Consider the following 22,270-nt stretch of genomic DNA (forward strand, 5'->3'; position numbering starts at 1 on the left):
TCTGACAGAACGCATGTATCTGTCAGATAAGAAAGCGTTACGTTGAATCAATTTCTGCTTCGACAAACACCGAAAGCTCGAGTAAGATGGAAAGTTTTCACTTCTATCACTATATATTCCACTTCAACTTGAAAAGAATCCGGAAATGTTCGGAACATTCAAATTTGATATCGAAACCCCTGTAATTTAAAGTGTGTTAAACAAACTTTAATGCAGTAGTCATAAAATAATGAACTAATAAGCTTTTATGACATGGTGCATGTTGCTTACATCATTAAAATCCCACAGTCAGACTGCAGTGTAATAATTTCTGTCCCATTTGCCTTTTCCAGCCTAACTACACACGTTAAACCGGACGGTTCTCATTCGGCCAGCTCAACGCACACAATACTGCCATCGTCACCAAACTCCCCAGACTCGGACATGAATGCGGCCCTGCTCCGTCCGTCATCAACGGTCGGCAATGCGGTCGCACCGAACGAGTCGGACTTTGTCGCCAACAACAATATGTTCGGTAAATTTAAAGGATTCACCCTGCAACCCCTTCCCCAGTCTACGGTCGGCGGCGTCCCGGGCATTCACAAAAAGTCCCCTAAAGTGGCGTTCGTACAACCGGTTGCTAAGTGTAGCGAAGACACTTCCATCAATGCTGTCCCTGCCCGTGCCGCACCTCCCGTACCCGTACCGCTAAAAAGCACGCTAGCACGAGACAGTAGCAATGACCGCAGCAATAATTTAGATAATGTAGCGACGTACAATAAACCGACAGGTAACAATGTTTCAGCGTTTTCACAATCGCGCGTAAACGGGTGCAAACTGGCCAACCACGAGCATCAGCTCGACACGTCCGCTGCACCGGCCTTACCGCCCGCAAATCCTGGCTCCACTGCTCGGCCGATCATTTCCAGCCCGATCCTCGAATCGTCTACCTCGCGGGAGTTGGTGGTGGTGGCTGGCGTGACGCAAAAGACATCCTCCAACGTTCCTATCCGACCGGCACCAATGCTTCCGCCGGTGACGGTCACCAGCGAGGTAGTTTCTAACCCGGCCACAACAATACCGTCCGAAACGTCCAGCACATTGTCCGCCGAGGTACTGATCAATCCCGTCAGCAAAGACAAAAAGGCAAAGGAAAGCAAACTGAATCGCATTACGTCGTATTTGAAGAAGGAAGAGAAACCTCCGAAGCCCGAGCCGAAGCAACTGAAGGTGATCGATAAGGAGAAGCTGCGCAACATCGACATCTCCGCTCCGATTCCGATCGAACAGAACAATCCTGAGCTGGCGAAGAGTATGCCCCGTTTGGCGGACATTAACACACAGAACGAGGACAAGCAGCCGGCACCGGTAGGAGCATCGGTACAGCGAGCTAAAAGCATGCGCGATCCAGAATCAACCGTGGGGAACGTTTCGCGCAAGGTACGCATCGTGGACGATCGATCCGATCGGTCGGAAAATGGTTCAATCGGTAGCGGCTCATCAGGAAAGAAGGGAACCGGTGGAGCTGCTTTAAAGCGACCGCAAAGTATGGTGGGTACGCGGCCCACCATCCCACCGCCAAGACCACCTGTACCGGCAGCCGTGACGCAAACGACGGCTATGAAAATTCCCGGCGTACCTGGCTATCAGAATCCACCTCCACCGAAATCGGTCAGAATCGTTACGCCCCCTGGATCGCGCGAGGGCGTAAATCAACGACACGAGTATGACGATTGTCGGGACAGTGGAAACGGTACTGGACATTCTTCAATCGGGTCGGACAATATCTACTCCGTCATCGATGAGTCACCGTCACCGCCGAGCATCCTTTCACCACCGGCCATTTCGTCTGGTGGCAGTTCAGAGAGTATGGGTCTGCTGGGTGAAATCGTAAACGAGATTGAGAGCCGTAATGGGGACTCGGTGTACATTGCGTCCACGCTGCGCCGTGGTGAGAGTGGAAGCAGAAAGTCTTCATCTACCGCGAGCCAACCGACAACGACGGTGGTTCCAGTTAAAGCGACCGCCGCACTAGCCTCACCGGAGGATGATGAACCGACGTACGTAAATACGTCCGAGATGCTTGACGATGATGACGATTTCGATGCGACGGAAGATGACGATGATGATGAGCTGGAGGAGGACAGCCCAATGCAGAACCGCAACTCGGGTCTCAGCACAACGTCCAGCGGCTATCTACGACCGTCGGCAATCAACAGCACGCCAATCGCACGGATAACACCGTCCACGAATGGTGCGGCAACTGCCGAGAAAACACCGACAACCGGTGTGAGCAGCTTCAAATCCACAACTCCTGCAACGACCGTTCCTTCCAAAGGTAGTGCCGCCAATGTGTTGAATCAGATAAAATTTCAAGGTCCTACCGGCAGTAAGGAACCGGTAAAGAAAGCAACACCAACAAACACCTCCAGCACGGCGAATGGCGTTACCGGGTCGTCCTACAAACCGTACCACAGCGTACTGACCAACAATGCACGGTCCGGTTCGGTGGTGGCCGCCGCAAAAGCAAAAATAGCATCGGAAAAATCAAACGCTACGCCCGCAACCACCACGACTAGCATTACCACCAAAAAACTGCCTTCACAAGCGAACACATCCGTCCGCACGCGTACACCCTCACCGCGGGGTAGCATCGCAAACGGTTCCCTACCGAATGGGACCGTACCGGGGAAAGCGACCACCGGTACGGTGGGTGGAAAACCGAAAACGGCCGCCAAACCAACGTCGGCCACGATCGTTGGCAATGGGAAACTTTTGACCGCTGCCGCACGACCCGGTCCCGGTAAAGTGTCTAATGTCGCCTCGCTGCAGCAAAAATTTGAAGGACGAAAATAGGGAGGATTGGGCAGTACTGTTCGAGGACATGTAGGCGAAGAAAAGAAAAAGGAACAACGAAGAACTGCCGAAAAATGTATGTCGTGGAAAAGGAATTAAAGGACATTTACTTTTAATTTAGTATCATACGATAAGAAGCCGGCGCAAAAGAGGAAAATGCCAGCGTATTGTTTAGTTGATCGTACAGGGGAAGTGTAACATAAAGATTATTTATACGTTTTGCATCTGGTACGATTTTAATAGGACCAATTAATTAGTTTTATCCTTTATTTCTAGTTTTGCAAAACAAAGCAAAAGCGTTGCGTGATTTAGAATCGCGTTTCCAAGATTTGAGTCCTTTATCATAGCACGATCCTTCGATCGATGATAGGAAAACAGAATGGCTAGTCGCCAGAACACAAATGAAAAAAAAAACAAAACAAAATCACTGATTAGCTCTCATGTATGTAAATGTATCGATGTGTTCAGCTAGGTCAGCTGCTACGAAGGAGCCAAAGAACCATTTCGTAGAGCAATTTCGTTCAGACAGTGGGGTGCGGTTACGATTTGTTAAGCAAAGCGAAGACGGAACGTTAGGCAAAAATCGTATAAAATCAAAACAAAACCCCTCTCTAGCATAAGAGCGGGGTTACGTTCGAGAGAAGATAATTGTGGACTGTGGGAAAAGTCTCCCAAAAGTATGTACATATTCGTATAACCCCAATCCGATGCGTAGACGCGCGGATAGGGGCGGATCCTGTTCTATAGATGTTCTTATTTTACTCCCAGTAACTGAATTATCGTATCGGTTCAAACCGACCCGCGATGAATGGAACAGGGACACAGTTGGGAAAGTTCCAGTTCCCTCACGCTTAAGCGCCTAAACTCGACTTTGTACACATTGACCCTCGGACTGGTGGGTTGGATTGAAATACATTTCATCCTGCGAATAGATATTGAATTTGTTCTCGCTCCCTTCCCCACGTGCATAGTGCGAAAATATGTAGTTCCAAATTCGGCCCCCGTTAGTAGCGAAACAGTGACGAAACCCGTTGTATCGAAGAGAAAAGTTGCAGATGTGGTTTAATAAAACAAAGATGTCATTTTTATACTCAAAACAAACAGGAAACGTGGAATCGGATCACCCGTTGTGTCACTTTTAGTCCGAAGCTTGCTTCTTTTTGAATATGTACTTTTCTAGCCCGAAGAACGGATACTCGAACGCAACACACCAGACTGTACCGATGGCGGCACTAATACTGATAAGCCCGAACGACGTGTAGAAAATGTTCACCACGGTAAACTCGACCGGGAACCGAAGGGCCTGCGTTAGTGTGATTGCCTGGATGGCAATGTGCAAGAGATACATCGAGTAGGACAAACGGGACAGCGGTTGCCACACCGGTGCGCCCAGAAACCGATCGATAAGACCGCCCTGCCCGTTAATGCACACGAATATCACCCACATCACAGCGAACGCCCAGAACGAACGGTGCAGCGACTCGTAGAACGCATCCGCAACCGGTTCGATGCGTGTGTAGTCACCGATGTACAGCTGCTTCAGCGAATATCCCGTCACGACGAGGATCGCGATCGTGAGTAGCCACCCGAGTGCTAGCACCGGTGTGGAGAGCTTTACCCGCGTGTCCCGGGTGCGATGCAGCAGGTACCCGAACAGCACCCCAAACAACCATACCGACATGCGGGCGTGCGTCGGATGGTAGGTTTTGCGTGGCATCAGCCCATCGCCCCGCGGTGCCGATCGGTTCAGCCGGTACTCGTTCACCATGAACGTGGCGAAGACGCAACTGATCGAGAGCAGCGCCAGCAGCACGATCGCCGGAACGAACCGTTTGCCGTACCGCCACAGGAGATAGATCAGCAGCGGTGACACGATGTACAGCTGCATGTCCACCGACAGGTACCACGTGTGCGCGAAACACATCTTCTCGTAATGGACGTAATTCTGCACGTACAGTAACGCGGACCACCAGCTCGTGTGGCACGCGTCCAGCAGCTCCTCGGCGACCAACTTGTACAGCACACCTTCCCCGACGACATCGACGAAAGCGATACCGAACATAATTAATGCCGCGTAAGCGGGCGTTATGCGTATGATACGGTGCAGCCATAGTTCCCACACGTTTAGCCGGCTCGTTCGTTCCAGCTCGCGCAGCATCTTGATCGCCACGAGCATTCCGCTGAGCATGAGGAAGATGTCGACCGCTTTACCGCCTAGCCGGTGAAACAGCACGCCGAAGTAACTTTCGGCGTACTCCTGCCGCACGGGTATGTTGAACGTCGGTATACCGTACGCCGAATCGTGCACATGATTCACAATGATCCACAGCATCGATAGTGCGCGCACTCCGTTGACACACTCGAGCATACCGTCCTTACCTTCCGTGCGCGGTACAATGCGGAACACGTGCCCGAGGTTGGTATAGAAGGAGAAACGTTTCACGTAGCTGGGAGCTTCCCGCTTCTGGTGGAAGAACACCAGCTCCACTAATGTGGCCATGAGCAGTACTGCACCGTACACTGAAAACAGCACGCTGAAGGAATGTGATGCGATTAACCCCGTCACGTGGCGGAAACGTCAGCAAACTTACATCGCTACGATGGTGACCGCGGGAAAGGATCGTTCCTCGTCGCGATAGCAGAACTTTTCCAGCAGTGGCCCATTCCCGACGTACATCTGATTGGCGGCGAAGAACGCGTTGGTGAGCTGGGCAACCAGCGGCGGATCGCAGGTATCCGGCAGGCAAACGCCATACTGCAATGGAGCCGGTACCGGGACACCGGTCCGACTGAGATCCACGTACAGCGTGCAGTGTTGGCCACCCAGCTTCGTCAGCGCACCCTGGTGGGAAATACGCCGACACTGGTCAAAGTTACCGAACGCAAACACATTCCCAAAGAGTATGCCGGCCGGATTCTTTCCCCAGGAATCGTACACTGCAATCGTAGAAGACGCACAAGAAGTCCTTGAAGTCCTTACTCGAACTAAATATCAACCCGAATCGGTATGGCGTAACTACTCACTACTCAGAGCCCACAGTTCCCCGGCATCGAACGAGCGTGCGAAAACATCCAGCTGATTCAGACAAGCCTGCTCATTGGCGGTCGTGGCGTTCCATAGCTGCGGTACCTGCTTCAGATGTTCCAACAGTCCAATCGGAATTTGATTTAACTCTTGAAGTTGACCGTTAACACCGGTGAAGATGGTGACACTAAAAACGAGAAGCGTAACGCGAACAGATCGAACCAGGTACGTCATGGTGACGTCGAGGACGACCAGCACGCATCAGGATCTAATACCGACTGCGGCAGCACACTAGCAGCGACCAACTTAATAACCGATGCGAAACGAACAATCGATTAGCCCATCCGGCTGCGTGTTGATAAGTTGATTCGCAATCGGATAAGATATTCAGCAATCGATCGATCAACCGGGAATGGGGGGGTTTGTTTAAGAAAAGGCTGTAAAAAAATCCCATAACCCAACCCAACATATCAGTTCCATCCATTCAATGCTTCAGATATTGCGCATAGCGGAATGGATCGCTATCACCTGACGGATTTGTTCGATTGTCATTGAAGTTCGGTTCTACTACCGAGCAGTCGACCGTTGGGTGTTCTGGCAACTTAGACAAACCCGAAAATTGACGGCATATGCATGTAAGATTAGTGTTGCTTTTTATCGGCCCTTTTGTACACCTTACTGTCACATGCCATCGGATTTACGTTACATTTTATAACGCAAGTCACGCGCACTTTTTGAAGAGTAATCTTTGTATAACAACACAATGTGAATCGTAAACGTGAAGGAAAAAATAATGTTTAAACCCGCGGGTTGCCGCTGTAACAACTATGTTCGTACCGCTGGGCGTAAAATCACTTCCACTAGGTACGATAAATATCGCCCGTACAATATATCCTACATGATCTATTGAACAGGAGGGCAGTACTGCGAGCAGGCAAACTGATGGCAAACTGTTCGCACGGGGTAGTTTCTTATCTTGCAAGTACTTTACTCACCGGTACACCACCGGTCGACCATACTTCGCTTATCAACTTGTTATCATGCTCAGGTGTACCACCGATAGCGCCACCAAGCTTTTCCATTCCTCGCGGGCTCCACAATTCTCGTAATGTTGTTTGAATATGAAACAACCCTAACAGGCGAACAGGGCCTGTAAGGCCTGTACGCTGCCCTCTTTGGAAGGTGTTCTGTTTATATGATAAGCAGGGGTGTGCGATAAGGGGCCGTGTTGAAGAAGCAATCAATAGGGTTTGGGTGCCTTTATGGGGAAGCGCTACCATTGAAACAACTTATCAATGAGATTTGTGTCGCGAATTAATGCTTTTGGCTTCCAATCGCCGCAGATTTCTGATAAAAGCACCCAACTGCAATGACGGGGTCATTTTCCGTGGGGCTGTTGTTTACCAACACCTTCGAAGATTGCAAAGATTCGAGAGGTCACTCTCCGAGGGGGGGATTGCTTACGATTAGGAATGATTTTGGAAATGTGTGACTGATAACGTCGATGTCGATGTGGAAGTCTCAGGACTCTATAAAAGAGGGCAAGCACACCCGGAGCGCTAGGAAGCTGAAGGAAGGAAAGTTAAAACATTGTGCGCCACACATCACCACATCACCAACCGGGGGTGCACGGTGGACACACTCCAGAAAGCAATGGGTAATCATATTCAAACACTATTTCTGTTGGCTATTGCCATATTTGGTATAGCCAACGCGGTGTCGATACCAAGGTCACCGAGACCCAACACCAAGGACACGAACGTACCGATGAACTTCACCGCGGACATCATTTTGCGGGATGGGTACTATCTCGAGCAGCACGAAGTAACGACGGCCGACGGGTACATACTAACGATGTTCCGCATTCCGGGCAGTCCAGCGAATCCCGCTGTGCGGGGCAAGAACGTAGCGTTCCTGATGCACGGCCTGCTAAGCTCATCGGCGGATTATGTCATTTCCGGACCGGGAAGAGCCCTCGCCTACATGCTGGTCGATGCCGGGTACGATGTGTGGTTGGGTAATGCCCGTGGCAATACCAACTCTCGCCGGCACATCTTCCACGATCCGGATGCGCGCAATACGGACTTCTGGGACTTTAGCTGGCACGAGATCGGTTATTTCGATCTGCCCGCCATGATCGATTATACGCTGGCGCACACTGGCCACACGACGCTACACTATGCCGGCCACTCGCAGGGCACCACTTCGTTCTTCGTGATGGCATCAACGCGACCAGATTACAACAAGAAAATACGCTCGATGCACGCGTTGGCACCGGTGGCTTTTATGAGCAACCTGCGCTCACCGTTCGTGCGTGCCTTTGCACCGTTTGTGAACCAGCTCGAGTGGATCATGAGCATGCTGGGTGTGAACGAGTTTCTGCCAAGCAATGATATGATGATAATGGGCGGACAACGCCTGTGTGAAGACGAATCACCGTTCCAGGAGGTGTGTGCGAATGTGCTGTTCCTGATCGGTGGCTTCAATTCGCCCCAGCTTAATCGGACCATGATACCGGCGCTGCTGGAGAACGCTCCTGCCGGTGCCTCGGTCAACCAGTTGGTCCATTACGCCCAGGGTTACAACTCCGGAAACTTCCGACAGTACGATTTCGGCCTCACGCTCAACCTGATCCGGTACGGTTCGATCCGTCCGCCCGATTATCCGCTGCATCGTGTGACGGCTCCGGTGGCACTGCACTTTAGCGACAACGATTGGCTGGCGGCCGTGTCGGACGTGCGCGAACTGCACTCGCATTTGTCCAACTCGATCGGTCTGTTCCGTGTGTCCGATCCGCGCTGGAACCATCTCGATTTCGTCTGGGGCATCGATGCCAATACATTCCTGTACGAGCGAGTGATTAGCTTTATGGACCGATACAACTGATAACCAGGAACGGGCCAATCCGGAACAAAGGGGCCAGATTAAGGTTTACTAAAAAGGGTAGCATAATCTACAGTGGGACACAAACGCCTTTGTACATAAGAACGTGAGTGTGATGCGGTCCAAACATGTAATGGAAACAATAAATATATGATTTAAGGGAGGCATTCATTGACCGAATTCTTGGTGTCACTTTTCTCTTTCGTCTAAGCCTAAGATTCTAAATAGTACAGATTCCTCGTCTTGGTTTTAGAACCGATAGTGCTCTTTAAATGTCTACGCTTTACTACGCAGTGTTGATGGACATCTACTAGCTTAATTAAGCAGTCGGATAGAATCATGGATTTATAAGCCATTCGATGCCTCTTTTGCTTTGGAAGGTACTGTTCTGGTAATTTCATGAGAGTGATACCGGAAGAAATAAGCCCGTAAAGTCCTTTTAGGTTGTCCACAGGGACAGAGCGTGGTAGGCTCCCAAATGGAGATGGAGTCCGCCAAAAAGGCTGGGATTATTCTTGACCGACGACGGCACTCGACCGTGAGCGGTTTAAAGGACTCCTGCAGCACGTCAAGACCGCAGAGTGGTTGTAGCGCTTGAAAAGTAAGTACGTAAGGTATTGTTCTGACATGTTTCAGTGTCTATTATTTGGAATACCTCCTATGCAGACATTTCCGATAATAATTGTATGGATTTCGCGTTTCAATTCTACAAGTTTTTGATGATATTCTCAAAAGATGTCGCTTCTTACAAACCAGTAGAACGGCACTGTTTTTAAAAAATGTTTTGCCTCAGACAGTGGCACATTGCGCCGTTTCCGATTCGGACCTGGATCGGTGATTGTGTTTGATAAGCTTCCAAAACACGGTCATCAATGTGATAAGGTGGTTATTGAGTTCCGATAAAACGCACAAACTCACCAGGTAAATCGCGCGACGTCAGCCCACCTGGCAGCGGTGTTCTATAAAGCAGGATTAGCCTGCTGGCGTCAAGCACAGTCAGTACAGAACCATTGGACGAGCATGGTACTAAGCAACAGCTGCTGGGTCCTGCTGGCCCTGGCCAGTGTGGTCGCATTAGCGCAAGCCTCTACAATCCGTGACGTGTTGGCGTACCGTGCTGGGGATGGTCCACAACCCACCGACATTGCCCCACTAACGGCCGAAATCATCACCAGCGATGGGTACTTGGTCGAGGAACATCAGGTAACGACGGCCGACGGTTACGTCCTGACGATGTTCCGCATTCCCGGTGGTCCGGGAAATCCACCACGCGAGGGCAAACACGTTGCGTTCGTCCAGCACGGACTGCTCTGCTCCTCTGCCGACTGGGTCATTTTGGGTCCCGGTAAAGCCCTCGCCTACATGCTGGTCGATGCCGGGTACGATGTGTGGTTGGGTAATGCCCGTGGCAATACCAACTCTCGCCGCCACATCTTCCACGATCCGGATGCACGCAATACGGACTTCTGGGACTTTAGCTGGCATGAGATCGGTTTCTTCGATCTGCCTGCCATGATTGATTACGCGCTGCAGCACACCGGACAGACTTCGCTGCAGTATGCCGGACATTCGCAGGGTACGACCTCGTTCTTCATCATGACGTCGCTGCGTCCGGAGTACAATCAACGCATCCGTTCGATGCACGCGTTGGCTCCAGTGGCGTTCATGAGCAACCTTCGTTCGCCGTTTGTCCGTGCGTTCGCACCCTTCGTCGACCAGATTGATGTAAGTGTTCGAAAACTCCTTTCGACAACAGTCATCGTTCGGATGAGTTATTTGATTTCTCTTACCTTTCTTCAGTGGCTAATGCGTATGCTGGGCGTGAACGAGTTCCTGCCGAGCAGCGACATGATGACACTCGGTGGACAAATGCTCTGCCGTGACGAGGCTCTGTTCCAGGAGGTGTGCGCCAACGTGCTCTTCCTGATCGGTGGTTTCAACTCGCCCCAACTCAACCGCACCCTGCTGCCGACCATTCTGGCCAACACGCCTGCCGGTGCCTCGGTCAACCAGTTGGTCCATTACGCCCAGGGTTACAATTCGGGCCGCTTCCGGCAGTTTGATTTCGGCCTCACGCTGAACCTGATCCGGTACGGTTCGATCCGACCACCAGACTATCCGCTGGACCGAGTTACCGCTCCGGTCGCGCTACACTACGGTGATAACGATTGGCTGGCGGCCGTGTCGGACGTACGCCAACTGCACTCCAGCATCCGGAACCCGATCGGACTGTTCCGCGTGTCCGATCCGAACTGGAACCATTTGGACTTTACCTGGGGCATCGATGCCGATTCGCTACTTTATCAACGCGTCATCAGCTTCATGGATCGATACAACTAGACAAAAGCAAAAAAGAACGTGTATAACCGAAGTAAATGCTCAGATAAAATAAAACAATCGTACGATAAGGCACCAGACCAGACTGGCCTGCTGTAGACCGTTTTTAGTTCATCGCGTTTCGTCGCCTATGCTACATGTGGTTGGCTTCGGGAAGAAAGCAAGACTGGTCTTAATTAATACTCTCCCCAACTTGGATGCCCGGTCCTAAGCAGGGGAGTAAATGAAATAACAAGAAGACGACAACACAACGCTTATATACCACTGTGTCTGTACGTGACGGGAAAGGATCATCTCAGCAAGCGAACTGGCTGCAACCGGCGTGGTGTATATAATGAATCTTCCCCCTTTTTTCGGTGTCTGCTATGTTACATCACGACAGCATAGCCGGACTAATCAGAAACCTTAAGCTTTCCCCATAACAGAGCGAAACAACTAAGATGTTTGTCCGCTATGTCTTCCTCCGTTCCAACTAGACAAATGGCGTGGGGATGCCTCTTTATATCCACCACGATACTCACACACAAACGCGTCCCGCTTGGCAGACTCGGTCAGACTCCTGAGGGACATGATCTCCTGTTAGAAATTCGACTTAATGAGTAACGCACTAACACACTGCCGTTCGTTGCGATAACAACCAAGAGACTGCCACACCTCAAGGATACACTTGCTGCTGAGATGCTGACTAATTAAAAAAACGACAATTTGCTAATTGTTATTTGGAGCTGGTTAGGGAACCTATCCCCCGGGAGAGGCGTTGCCAACGATACGAAAATACAGTGATGAACAGAATGTTTCTTCACATGCGCGTTAATTTCTCACCGATTCTATTGAACTTCGTTATTACACGGTTGTGCATTTTCCTGTATTCCATTTCTTTTTTTGTTTTATTTGAAAAAAAACTATCAGAATTGTATTGTTTGTGATGTTTCTTATTGCACTACGAGTCTAAAAGAACAGGGATCCACATGAAAAGAACATGCAACTGCTGTAAATACCTCCAGAATAGCGCTTCCATTGGTTTCTTCATTGCGATGGAACTTTCCTTCGATTTTTAAGTAATTGCTGGATCTATCAAGAAGAAAATGGAATATATAAAAACAATCTATTATTTTTCAACTCAAAGGACATAATAAGGATGTGTGGAAAAACTGTTTAAAAAAAACTTTGAATTGAAATTGAACTACAAAAAAAAATCTAATAAAAAAGTCAAGTATTTACTTGAACAATGAAAACTTAATTCGAATAGGACCTAAAGTTGAAATGTTTGAAAAAATACACACACATAATAATTAGTATTCGTGTCTCTCTTCATTGTTGCTGTCCTTTTGTGTGCCATATCACCATGATAATCGGCTTCCCCTCTCACAAACCGATTCATTCAAGCACTAATTAATGTCGCCTGCCACACCACACCGTACAAACCATGCTGCTAAAACAATACTCCCTCCTATACCGCGTTGCTCCCCCACACACTCATCACGCACTAAGTCCGTAGACCAAAAAATCCGACGCAGACGTACTTCTCATCGAACCAACTCCCTAAACTCCATTTACTCTCCCACCCATTCGCACATCATCAGCCATCCCCTACCCAACGCACCATTTATCTTTGTCGGTTTGCGCGACGTTTTGTTGCTTGGCTATGTGCTGGCACCCGGTGGCCCTTATACATTTCACTCATTAAGCGTCCATTCTACCAGGCGCACAGAACGCACCGGCAGGTTGCAGCACCGGGACGGATCCAAACAGAAAGGAAAAACTACCATTTCAAACCATACCCGCCAAAAACCCTACCCCGGATGCGCCAGCGTGGTTTGGATGGATGGAACCGATTAGAGGCAATACAGGGTGAAAACGTGCCCAGGCTATGTACAAAAGGTTTCACCCAAGTAGGGGCCACCTTGGGAGGGAGAGGGTGTGGATATGAACGGGTGAGGAGTGAATTGTTCTTCCCCAATGACACCGCCACTACCGGTGCGTTCCGAGTTCGGTTCTGTTTTCCTGGGGAAAATGCCGCTCGATTCTACTATCAGCGATTCATTAGACGGAGTGAAAAGGTAATCGATAGAGCGAGTGTTAGACAGAGATAGATACCACCAGAGGGAAAATGGTTCAGGCGCGTGTGCGTTGGCAGTCCTTTTAATTACTCACTCCCTTTCTTACCCGCCCTACAGCAAACCCCGATGTAACAACTGAACTTTGTCCGAAGTTTCCAGCACTACGTACATACTCCACCGATGAAACATATACAGTGAGAAACATAGCGCTAGATGTTTGGACGAATATTGAGGTTGGTAAGTAATGATTGTAACAAAATTCAGAAGAGAGCAACATTGGATGAGAATTGTAACAACACATTAATCAAAATTAGTGACCGTAATGCAGCCCCATTAAATAGAGCAGTTGAAAACCCTTCACACTACAGCGCGATCCGATTTGGGTTCAATTCTTCATCTAACTTTAATAATGAATGATAAAAAAAACCTTATATTTTTTGTCTCTTACCCTTAAAATTATGCTCCAGAAACCATCGTTGTCGTCGTTGGAGCAGATTCAGTCGTCGTCATCATCGTGTTAGTAGTAGATTCCTCCGTGCCCTTTTCTCTCTCCCCCATATCCGTTTCCATAGTGACACGTGGATTGCTTGTAGTTCCGGTTGGCTTCGGTTCCAGCACAAGCACCTTCATCCGATCGGTCGCAATTTTGGCGGCACGGTTGTGTTCCTTATCTTCCCGGAACAGCTCAAACTCAAACGTGTCCAACTGCTTGCAGTCGGTTTCGGGATTCGTTTGTGGGTTGGTTCGCTTCATGAGGTAAACAGGCGATTGCTCAATGTTATCCGAGTTGCGGCAAATAATGCTCGACAGCTTCGTGTTGTAAATTTGCTGAAGTTGCCCTAAGGTTTGGATATAGAATGATTAACAACATACACGGAGTGTTTTTTTTTTCTTGTCGTATACTGTACCTTCGGTAAATCGTTGCGGTCCCCGGCGTCGCTCGTACCAGAACGAATCGCCCTGCTTTAGCCGCAGAAACTGGTCAGCGATCAGGCAAGTCAGCAACGGTCCCACGATACCGCCCTTAACCGGTGGTTCACCTAACGCACCGGAGTAAACGTCGATGTTACCCGGCTCCTGGAAGATCATTTTCATCTGCTTGAAAGATTCCGGATCAATGATTTGCTCCAGTTCACTCCAACTGTCCGCCGATGTAAGATGACAGTGCTTACGCCAGTGTGGATAGGCCGGCAGTCCATGATCCCGACCGCGCTGAATGTTAAGCGACACCAGATCTAATCCGCAGGGTTGGTTGTGGAGCAGATGTTCGTCCGCCTTCTCGAACAGCTTCTCGGTCAGCTCGGTAGAGAAGTATTGGTCGTACTTGGCCAGTGCCGTACTGATAGCACCGCCGAGCGCATTGTCCAACCCGTCCTGCGCGTACAGTGAGTACGGATTGAACAGCATCCGGTGCAGTTCGATACCGGAGCTGGTCGCGGTCGGATTGCGCGTTTTCTTCATCAGCCCTGGAAGCAGCGTGTGGGCAAACCGAAATGCCGCACCAGCAAACACATTAGCGATCGAGGCATCGACTGAAATGTTGTAAGTATCATCGCGACCGTCAGATTCCGGCAGCAGACCCATCCGGGAGGCTGTTTCGTTGCCGACAATAATCGGCACAAACTCCGCGTACGTAATATGTTGCATCTGGGCGGCAAGAATACGTCGTGCCTCCTGAAACACACGCTCATCGTCCCAGTGCGGGTTCACACGAGCTAAACCATCGGCAAGGTTGTTATGGTGTCTTGCCCAGATCAGATGCATCGAGGTAAGATGAAGGTTCTCGTTCGCACGTGCATCACCGGATTCGAAACAGTATTTACCGGCAGCATTCATCTCCTCTTCATTGCATCCATCCAGCGGGTCGGTGGATACCGGCAGCAATTCTCGACCATCCGGCGTGCGTAGCATACGCAACCGGCCACCCTCACTTGCACGCAACGCTTGCATTCGTTCCCCATCCGAACCATACACAACCGAACCGTCGATGAAGGCGGTCGCTTGATTCAACTGCTGCCGAGGTCCAAAATGTCCGGTCGGTGCTGGTACGGAGCGGACAAAGTTCATGCACGTTACGTTGTACTGCTCGTAGTACGGATCGCCCGGTCCCAATGGAACGGGGAAACATTCCGGATGTTGAGGCTGGCCCGGATCACAGCACTCTATAGGCTTCCCATCGACGCCCTGGTTCAGTGCGGTTGAGGTTATGTCATGGTCGAGAAACTGTCCCCAGACGGCCAGCATCACACTGAAGTTTGGATCACTGTGGTACGAAGGGCGATGAATCTCGAGCGAAATTTGCCGGGCACTCGGGAGCTCTGTGCCGGTGATGGAGGTACGTGGTGCTGATATACCATCCCCATAGTCCGGATTAAGTTGCCGACGGAACGGTACCATCGCCACACCATACTCGTGCGGATGGTCCTTATTGTTGCAAGTTCCATTGGGGGTTCTGTATCGTGCGTTAAAATCACATCCCGGATTGTTGTGTGATCGTGGCAGATTCATCGCCGGTCCACGTCCGATCGATCCTCGGTGACGGATGTCAAGATGTCGCACCAGCGCCTTCGTTGCACGATCCTCCACAAAACCAACCTTGGCCGCCAGCCGTGCGGCAACCGTTGCGCCAACCGACTTCTGATGCCGGAAGGTGGCCGAATTAATCGGGGGTGAAGAAAGGGTCTCCTCCAGCAGCTCCTTATCACCGAGTGCCTTCTCGCCTTCCGCTATGGCGGCGGTTTTAGCATCCTCACTAACTTCTGCCCCGTTCCACTGGGGTGAAGGTTCATCTGGAAACACGAATGTCGCCCAAACCGGTAAGGTAACACTTTATGTCTACATTCGTAAACTTCAGGGGAACCTGCCGTTCGTCACTACTTACCGACCAAGGGGAAACTAATGAGATTTAGCAGCTCAGGGAAATCCGCCGCCGTTGTATTGGCACCATCGAGAGCCGGCTTCGTCGCATCACCGAATATGATGTAACTAATGCTGATCACGATCGCCAACGCAAACGCTCCCCTGGGGTATGTGAATGTTACGCAGTTCCGCAAAGAAATTAAGAAAAGCAATTATTTGTTACAAGCATTCGCAATCAAATTCTACCAACTGCCCCCCACTTGCTTACATTATGGCCGAACATATCCAGCACTGGAATGTTCGCACTTGGCGCTCCCGAACACTTTCGTGTGACTTCAGGTGATGCACATTTCCGGAGGGACCTGACGCCAGCGGCAGTGGGCTGGAAAGATCCGACGTTAGGGGCGTTCGTTCGTCAACCATGACCATCGAACCTGCCGTGAAGATTGAGACGAATTAAGAACACTATTAGTACGATGTCGTTAGTTACGCGAGGTGAGATTACTTAAGCTAACAACGTTTCTAACGCGACACTTGCCACGGTGGATACTGTCCGGTATTGCAGGAGACTGAAACTATCAAATTTTTGGAAACGGAATCCAACGACTATTTCACGGAGGGCTCCTACATCGACCACGATCGCGCACTGACTAATTGAACTGTCACCATTACATCTAATAAACCGGTCTTTGGCCACACCGCCGTTTGTACCAGAAGCCACAACCATCGTGTCATTTGATACAATGCATTCCAACCGGTGCAAACACCGTACCTTCGGTTCGTACTCGCCTGCTCATTTGGTGTGACGTGACCATACGTTGTGCCGAATGAAGCACACTCTTTCTTATTTCGACGTTCCCGCGGCCAATGACTAACACTCTACACCTTACTAAGGTTTCTCGTTGGTGAGCTTGCACTCTGCCACAGCCGAACCGTAAGGAACGGAAGCACATAACATAACTTCTAAGAAAGCGAGCCAGAAGAGTCCCGGGGAACCGAAAGTAAGGACTGGACGTCAATCATTGACCGTCAAATGCTATTTTTTGGAAGTAAGATTAACCTCGTCTCAATGTTACATTCATTTCGGTAATAAGGACGGATACGATACGATTTTTGGGATGCTTTTAAATGATGAATTCGTAGATGTGTTGGAAATGGTTCTCTGGTACCACACTTGCAAGGTTTCCACAGCCGGGATCGAAACAACCCGTCAAACGGTTCACAATAGAACAGGTGAAGGTAATTTAGACGAATTTTCTGCTACCCCGTTGCTACGTACCGAATCTCACGTAGAAACAATGTTTGTATTTGAAAAAAAATGGGCATTTACCGGATTTGTGTTTGAACTTGACACGTGTTTAGGCTGCGTTCTGTACGCACGGGACGATCGCAGCCATAAAAGAGTTCGCGCCATGTTGCAACTTTCGATGCTTTTTATGTGTTACATCATAAAGGAAATTGAAGATGATTTCAATATCTTTTACTGCAATTCAATGAAATGTAGAAGAATTTATCATTTCATGAGCACAAGTTCACAAACCTACACATTTCATGCGGCAAACGCCAAATTTTGTGCGTGACTGTAGCTTCACGATTTGAAGTACGCAGCACGCCGTTGTAAACACTCCCTGCATACCGGCCCGTTGTCAAACTGTATGTTGACAATAATTGAACAAGAAAAGAAGCGCGAGGATAGCCACAAGCCGTAAAACGTTTTGTTTGTAGAATTGTGCAAGAGAGTACGTGTAGTGCGTAAACAAACGAAATTTTAACCATTTCTATTGTGTCATGGATCGCCGCTTTTCATTTGGTCCCGGTTCAATAAAAAACAGTACAATGTCGCGGTCGCGTCAGTCACTGGGCGGTTCACTGTTCTCCGGTGGTGCTCGGTCAACGAATAGTAGCACATTTGCACGTCAAGGATCCGGGTATGGTGTTGTGGTTTTGTTTTAAATGGAAAATCAATGTCGCTCGCTAACGCTTTTTCCCCATTTGCATTCCCTCATCTTGATCCAGCCGGTTCAGTTTATCATCCCGTTCCAATGTGTCCACCTTGCGCGTGGTTGCCAAATCCGAGTACAACATACTGGAATCGTACGGCTTTTCGCTTCCGGTGCAGGTAACCGAGGTGCTTACGTTCAACGAACGAAACATCAACGTGACGGTAAACTATAGTCAAAATGGTTGGGCATGGTTGGTGCAAGGACGCCGCCTGTTTGTGTGGCAGTATCGTGATAATCCGAACCAAAAACCCGTCGCAGGATTTGGTGCGGAACCGTTCGCAACTCCCCGGCGCCCTTACGCTGGCCAGTGCCGTCAGTTAACCCTGCCGCATTGTGATATCGGCCACAAGGCATCACTGGTAACGGTATTTGTTAACGAAGGACATCAGATGGCTTCCTGTTTGGCCGTTTCACCAGCAGGGGATGTGCGCTACTGGCAATCAATTGCCCACGATGGGTCCTCCATCGACGAGTACAACATTCTTGAAGGACAGGAATTCGAGCAACTGATCGGACTCGGTGGACAAGAGTTTGTGCTTGCGACTACCACGTGCAGCTTGATGCGACTGAATGTGCACCTGCAAAATGGACGCTACATCATCGTTCCACGGCTTATAAAACCACCGTCCGGATTTTTTGGCGGCATTGGGAAGCGTTTCGCATCGATTATTATCGGGATGCATAACAGTCAGGAGCGCGAAAATGTAAGCATCTCGTAAGCACGTTTTCGTTTGCTTTTTCCTCTATAATTTATGATTTTTCTTACCTTCTCTGTAGAAACTTGTGAAAATTAGTTGCGAAAAAATCTCACAAAATCCCAACGAGTGGCATATAACCGTGTTGGCCGATCGGTGGATCCAACGTTGGGCCGTCCAACCGGTGAATGGTAACGAACGATTCCTTAGCGAGGATGCAGACATCATGAAAAAGATGCGTGACTTTTTCCATCAAAAGCTGTGGAACACTCGGGATGTCTCGGAAGTTGAGCTATGGGCGCTGGACATGCAGGCGACCGATCGGGGCGTAATCATTCTGGCTGCAGCCGTTAACGAGCAACGTTCGCCACAGATGTACTATGCGCTAATGACGGTAATCTTCAATCCCGATAACACGTTTACGATCAAGGAAAGCACCATTATGCGGTACAAAGGTTTCTACAGTGCGGAACGATTAGCGGAACTGATCGATTTTCGATTCATTGCTAACCGTAGCTTTGCATACGTTTACAACGATCGTTACATCTTTCCGGTAGCACTAGCAGAAACGAGTGCCGCCAGTGAGCCTAGCAGTAGTCCCACTGCTGGAGAAGAGGTGGAAAAGTTAGAATTTCACGCACGCGAAGATATGATCCTGATGGGGAACTGTTTCCAAAACACGCCGCTCTTTTTCTCCCGCCTCAACGGCATGGTGATCGTAACGCCATCCGATTTCGATCCGAGCGATATGTTCAATTCGTCCATTTCGTCGGATATGTTCAACCCAAACGGTTCCACCATGGACGCAACGGTGTTTATGCAGCAGTCGATCTTTGCACCGGCCACCACTAATGCGGGCAATTTGATTCTGTACGAGTTGGATCCGGAAGAAATTGCAAGCACCGCAGAAAGGTACGAGCCGGATCCGGTACAACAACTGAAGGCGGCCTTTATCTACCACATCAAGCGCAATACGGTGGCGGCGGATGAAATCATAGCCACGCTGCTCGAATCAGTCAGCCAGCGCGACCAAGTCGATGGTGAGCTTGATCGGACAGTGCTTAAAATTGCCATTGATCTTGCCCAGGATACACCGGCGGCCGATCCTCGCTGGGAAGTCACCAACAAGCACGCGCTTGGCTCTTCCACCTCAATGCAAATCATTCAGCAGCTTCGGGAGAAAAACGTTGCTTACACGCAGTTTGTCGAGTTTTTGCGTAGCAGAAACCTGTGGGATCGCTTAAACGCGGTCAGAAGCTCGTCGGCTGTGGAGTCAGGAGATGCTCGTCCCACGTCACTGTGTCTGTCGGACATTGGTGAGAAGATTGTGGCAACGATTGGTATCAAATGTTTGCACAACAGTCATTCCCGCATCATTGACGAAGCAATTAATCTGGTGCTGCAACAATCGAACCGCACCGTGCCGTTCCCTAACTTAACGCCACAAGATCTGTTTTACGCACAAACACATCGGGTAGAGGAATTGTTTAAGGTGCTCAGCGAGCTGGTAGACGCGTACGTACAGCAGGAACTTTCATCGATTCAAATCCAGACGGCTCTGGTGGAGGTAAACACGATCGTACTAACGGTACTGCAGGAAGTGTTAAAATACCGGGAATCGAAAGCAAGCACGTTTACAGTTCGCGAAGAATTACGGAATCGTTACGAGCAGATTCCGTGGACTGCAATGTCAGGAAAGGGTGGACTGAGGGATGTACTACTGCAGTTGATCAGCAGTACACTTCGCCATGGCGTGAAGGGAACGGCGGAACCGGAGTTCCGTATGAAACATTTCAAGCATATGACGGAATTGATCGATTACGTGTTGGATGGTCGAAAGACTTATTTGGAAAGTGTTTACGACGAGGAAAAGTATGCCGTTCTATTGCAACAGTACGAATCACAGCGGATCGATCTGATTTATCCTTTAGGTAAGAGATATAGCTTTAAGCAAACGTTGTTCAATCAATCCAAAGTAATGTTTAAAGTTTTTTATATTTTATGTTACAAAAAATAAACAATCCTTTTCACTATTTATCAACAGTGGAAGCGGAACAGTACGAGATGGCGGCCAAATTGGCGGAAAAGTATTTGGACTTCCAAACATTGGTGGAAATTTGCGACAAAACCAACAACCAGGAACGATTGGATGAGTACATCGAGCGGTACAAAGAGCACGACTTTTCGCAATTTGCCATCAGCTGGCACATGAACCAGAACAAGCAGGGAGATATATTGCACCGCTTCAAAAACAACCAGTCCGCGTTGGCTCGCTTTCTGGTCGACCATCCGTCGATGGCCTGGATACAGCTGCTGTTCAATGGTGAGCTTGCCCAGGCAGCCGAAGTGCTTCTCTCGCTGGCCCAGCGTGAGAAAGAGCTGCTGGCAAGAAAACGGGCCATACTTTGTCTGGCCAAGCTGTGTCTGTTGGCGGCGGAAGGAGACACATTCCAGGCACAGATCGATGCGATCAATGCTGAGCTGGAGCTGATCGAGATTCAGGAAAACATTCCAACCGAAATCCTGGACATGTTTGGTTATGACACGAAGCACGTGAAGGTGCTAACGCCGGAGGAGATGGTTGATGTAAGGAGAGGCCAACTTTTTAAATTTAACTGTTAACCCGTACACTAATGCTTGTATTTTCGTGTCCTACCCAAACAGCTCTACATTGCCGATGAGTATGGTCAATCGAGTGAAAAGGAATTCCACTACGCCCTCTCGTTGCTGCCGTTCGTTGAAGAACCGATCGAGATACGTCATCGGATTTGGTGTGCGGCCATACAGCGTGATACGTGGGAAGAGTACAACAAAAATGCCCCACTGGACAGTATGCAGAATATGCTGTTTTTCCGGCTGATCGATCTATGTTACATCTCGGATGCGGGAGATTTGGAAAACTTCTTGCCGCCGTTGGAAAGCTTTCTGAATGCACCGGAGCTCGGTGACCTAACGCAAAGCAAATCGTTCCAGTATCTCATGAAGCTTGGTTACGAGCACATCAGTGAATCGTACAGGAAAAAGTGAGAGGTTTTGGCGACCCTCTCGGTGAATATTTGTCTTAAGTTTTCAATTGATATGATGATGATACGTATGCTGCAACAAGCATCTTAATAAAGTGTGTTCATTTCAGTTTAATGTATTAATATAGTCCAGTCGGTGTAACACTTGTTTTGGAAGAATATCGTCATATACCAATCGTTTATCAATGCTCATAACTAGTTGCGTAGTCTCACAGAGTAGATTATGCTATTTCTTGTTTCTTGTTGGAACGTACAAAGTTTAAAAAGGATTAAGTGCATGAAGAAATAAACATAGGATTTGCACATGGGGTTTCCAGAATCGAAATAGCTCGTACTCAGAGCTGGTTAATTAGAAAAGTATCTCAAACACTAAATCTGCGTCTGACCTTAAGATTAGGTCAACAGGCAACACATATTGAGAGAGATGGTGGATATCAAGGGTGGTATTTTTAGTAGGTATAATTCTATCTGTACTATGACGCATTCGAGTGCCTCGTAAGCGTTTACTAACAGAGGAGCGTATATGGAACACACTTTCACTTTTCGGCCA

The 22,270-nt window shown here is 49.2% G+C and overlaps 6 protein-coding genes across 6 annotated transcripts in view; 4 read left to right on the forward strand and 2 right to left on the reverse strand.

The window, feature by feature from the left end:
* The window catches only part of LOC128296829 (uncharacterized), a 35,064-nt gene extending 31,788 nt beyond the window's left edge, over window positions 1–3,276 (forward strand). The window contains exon 8 of the mRNA XM_053032328.1: window positions 333–3,276. Within this exon, the coding sequence (XP_052888288.1) occupies window positions 333–2,835 (2,503 nt within the window). The 3' untranslated portion in view covers window positions 2,836–3,276. The remainder of the gene's footprint in view (window positions 1–332) is intronic.
* A 697-nt stretch (window positions 3,277–3,973) lies between these two features.
* LOC128310727 (O-acyltransferase like protein-like) lies at window positions 3,974–6,141 on the reverse strand. Its single transcript, XM_053047437.1, has 3 exons — window positions 5,860–6,141; window positions 5,427–5,772; window positions 3,974–5,369 (listed from the first exon to the last, which is right to left on the reverse strand). The coding sequence occupies exons 1-3, from the start codon at window positions 6,092–6,094 to the stop codon at window positions 3,974–3,976; spliced, it is 1,977 nt and encodes a 658-aa protein (XP_052903397.1). The 5' UTR covers window positions 6,095–6,141.
* A 1,185-nt stretch (window positions 6,142–7,326) lies between these two features.
* Window positions 7,327–8,746, forward strand: LOC128310728 (lipase 3-like). The gene has a single exon (XM_053047438.1). The coding sequence runs from the start codon at window positions 7,514–7,516 to the stop codon at window positions 8,744–8,746; it is 1,233 nt and encodes a 410-aa protein (XP_052903398.1). The 5' UTR covers window positions 7,327–7,513.
* A 1,017-nt stretch (window positions 8,747–9,763) lies between these two features.
* Window positions 9,764–11,083, forward strand: LOC128297733 (lipase 3-like). Its single transcript, XM_053033423.1, has 2 exons — window positions 9,764–10,468; window positions 10,544–11,083. The coding sequence occupies exons 1-2, from the start codon at window positions 9,764–9,766 to the stop codon at window positions 11,081–11,083; spliced, it is 1,245 nt and encodes a 414-aa protein (XP_052889383.1).
* An 879-nt stretch (window positions 11,084–11,962) lies between these two features.
* Window positions 11,963–16,428, reverse strand: LOC128296897 (chorion peroxidase). Its single transcript, XM_053032419.1, has 5 exons — window positions 16,268–16,428; window positions 16,022–16,161; window positions 14,049–15,929; window positions 13,589–13,979; window positions 11,963–12,151 (listed from the first exon to the last, which is right to left on the reverse strand). The coding sequence occupies exons 1-4, from the start codon at window positions 16,426–16,428 to the stop codon at window positions 13,597–13,599; spliced, it is 2,565 nt and encodes an 854-aa protein (XP_052888379.1). The 3' UTR covers window positions 11,963–12,151; window positions 13,589–13,596.
* A 1,259-nt stretch (window positions 16,429–17,687) lies between these two features.
* Window positions 17,688–21,835, forward strand: LOC128310403 (nuclear pore complex protein Nup133). The gene is made up of 5 exons (XM_053047033.1): window positions 17,688–17,927; window positions 18,016–18,706; window positions 18,780–20,628; window positions 20,742–21,283; window positions 21,362–21,835. Exons 1-5 carry the CDS (start codon window positions 17,788–17,790, stop codon window positions 21,722–21,724), a joined length of 3,585 nt encoding a protein of 1,194 aa, XP_052902993.1. The 5' UTR covers window positions 17,688–17,787; the 3' UTR covers window positions 21,725–21,835.
* Window positions 21,836–22,270: the final 435 nt, after the last annotated feature.

The sequence above is a fragment of the Anopheles moucheti genome, chromosome 2 (assembly GCF_943734755.1).
Source record: "Anopheles moucheti chromosome 2, idAnoMoucSN_F20_07, whole genome shotgun sequence".
NCBI lineage: Eukaryota > Metazoa > Arthropoda > Insecta > Diptera > Culicidae > Anopheles > Anopheles moucheti.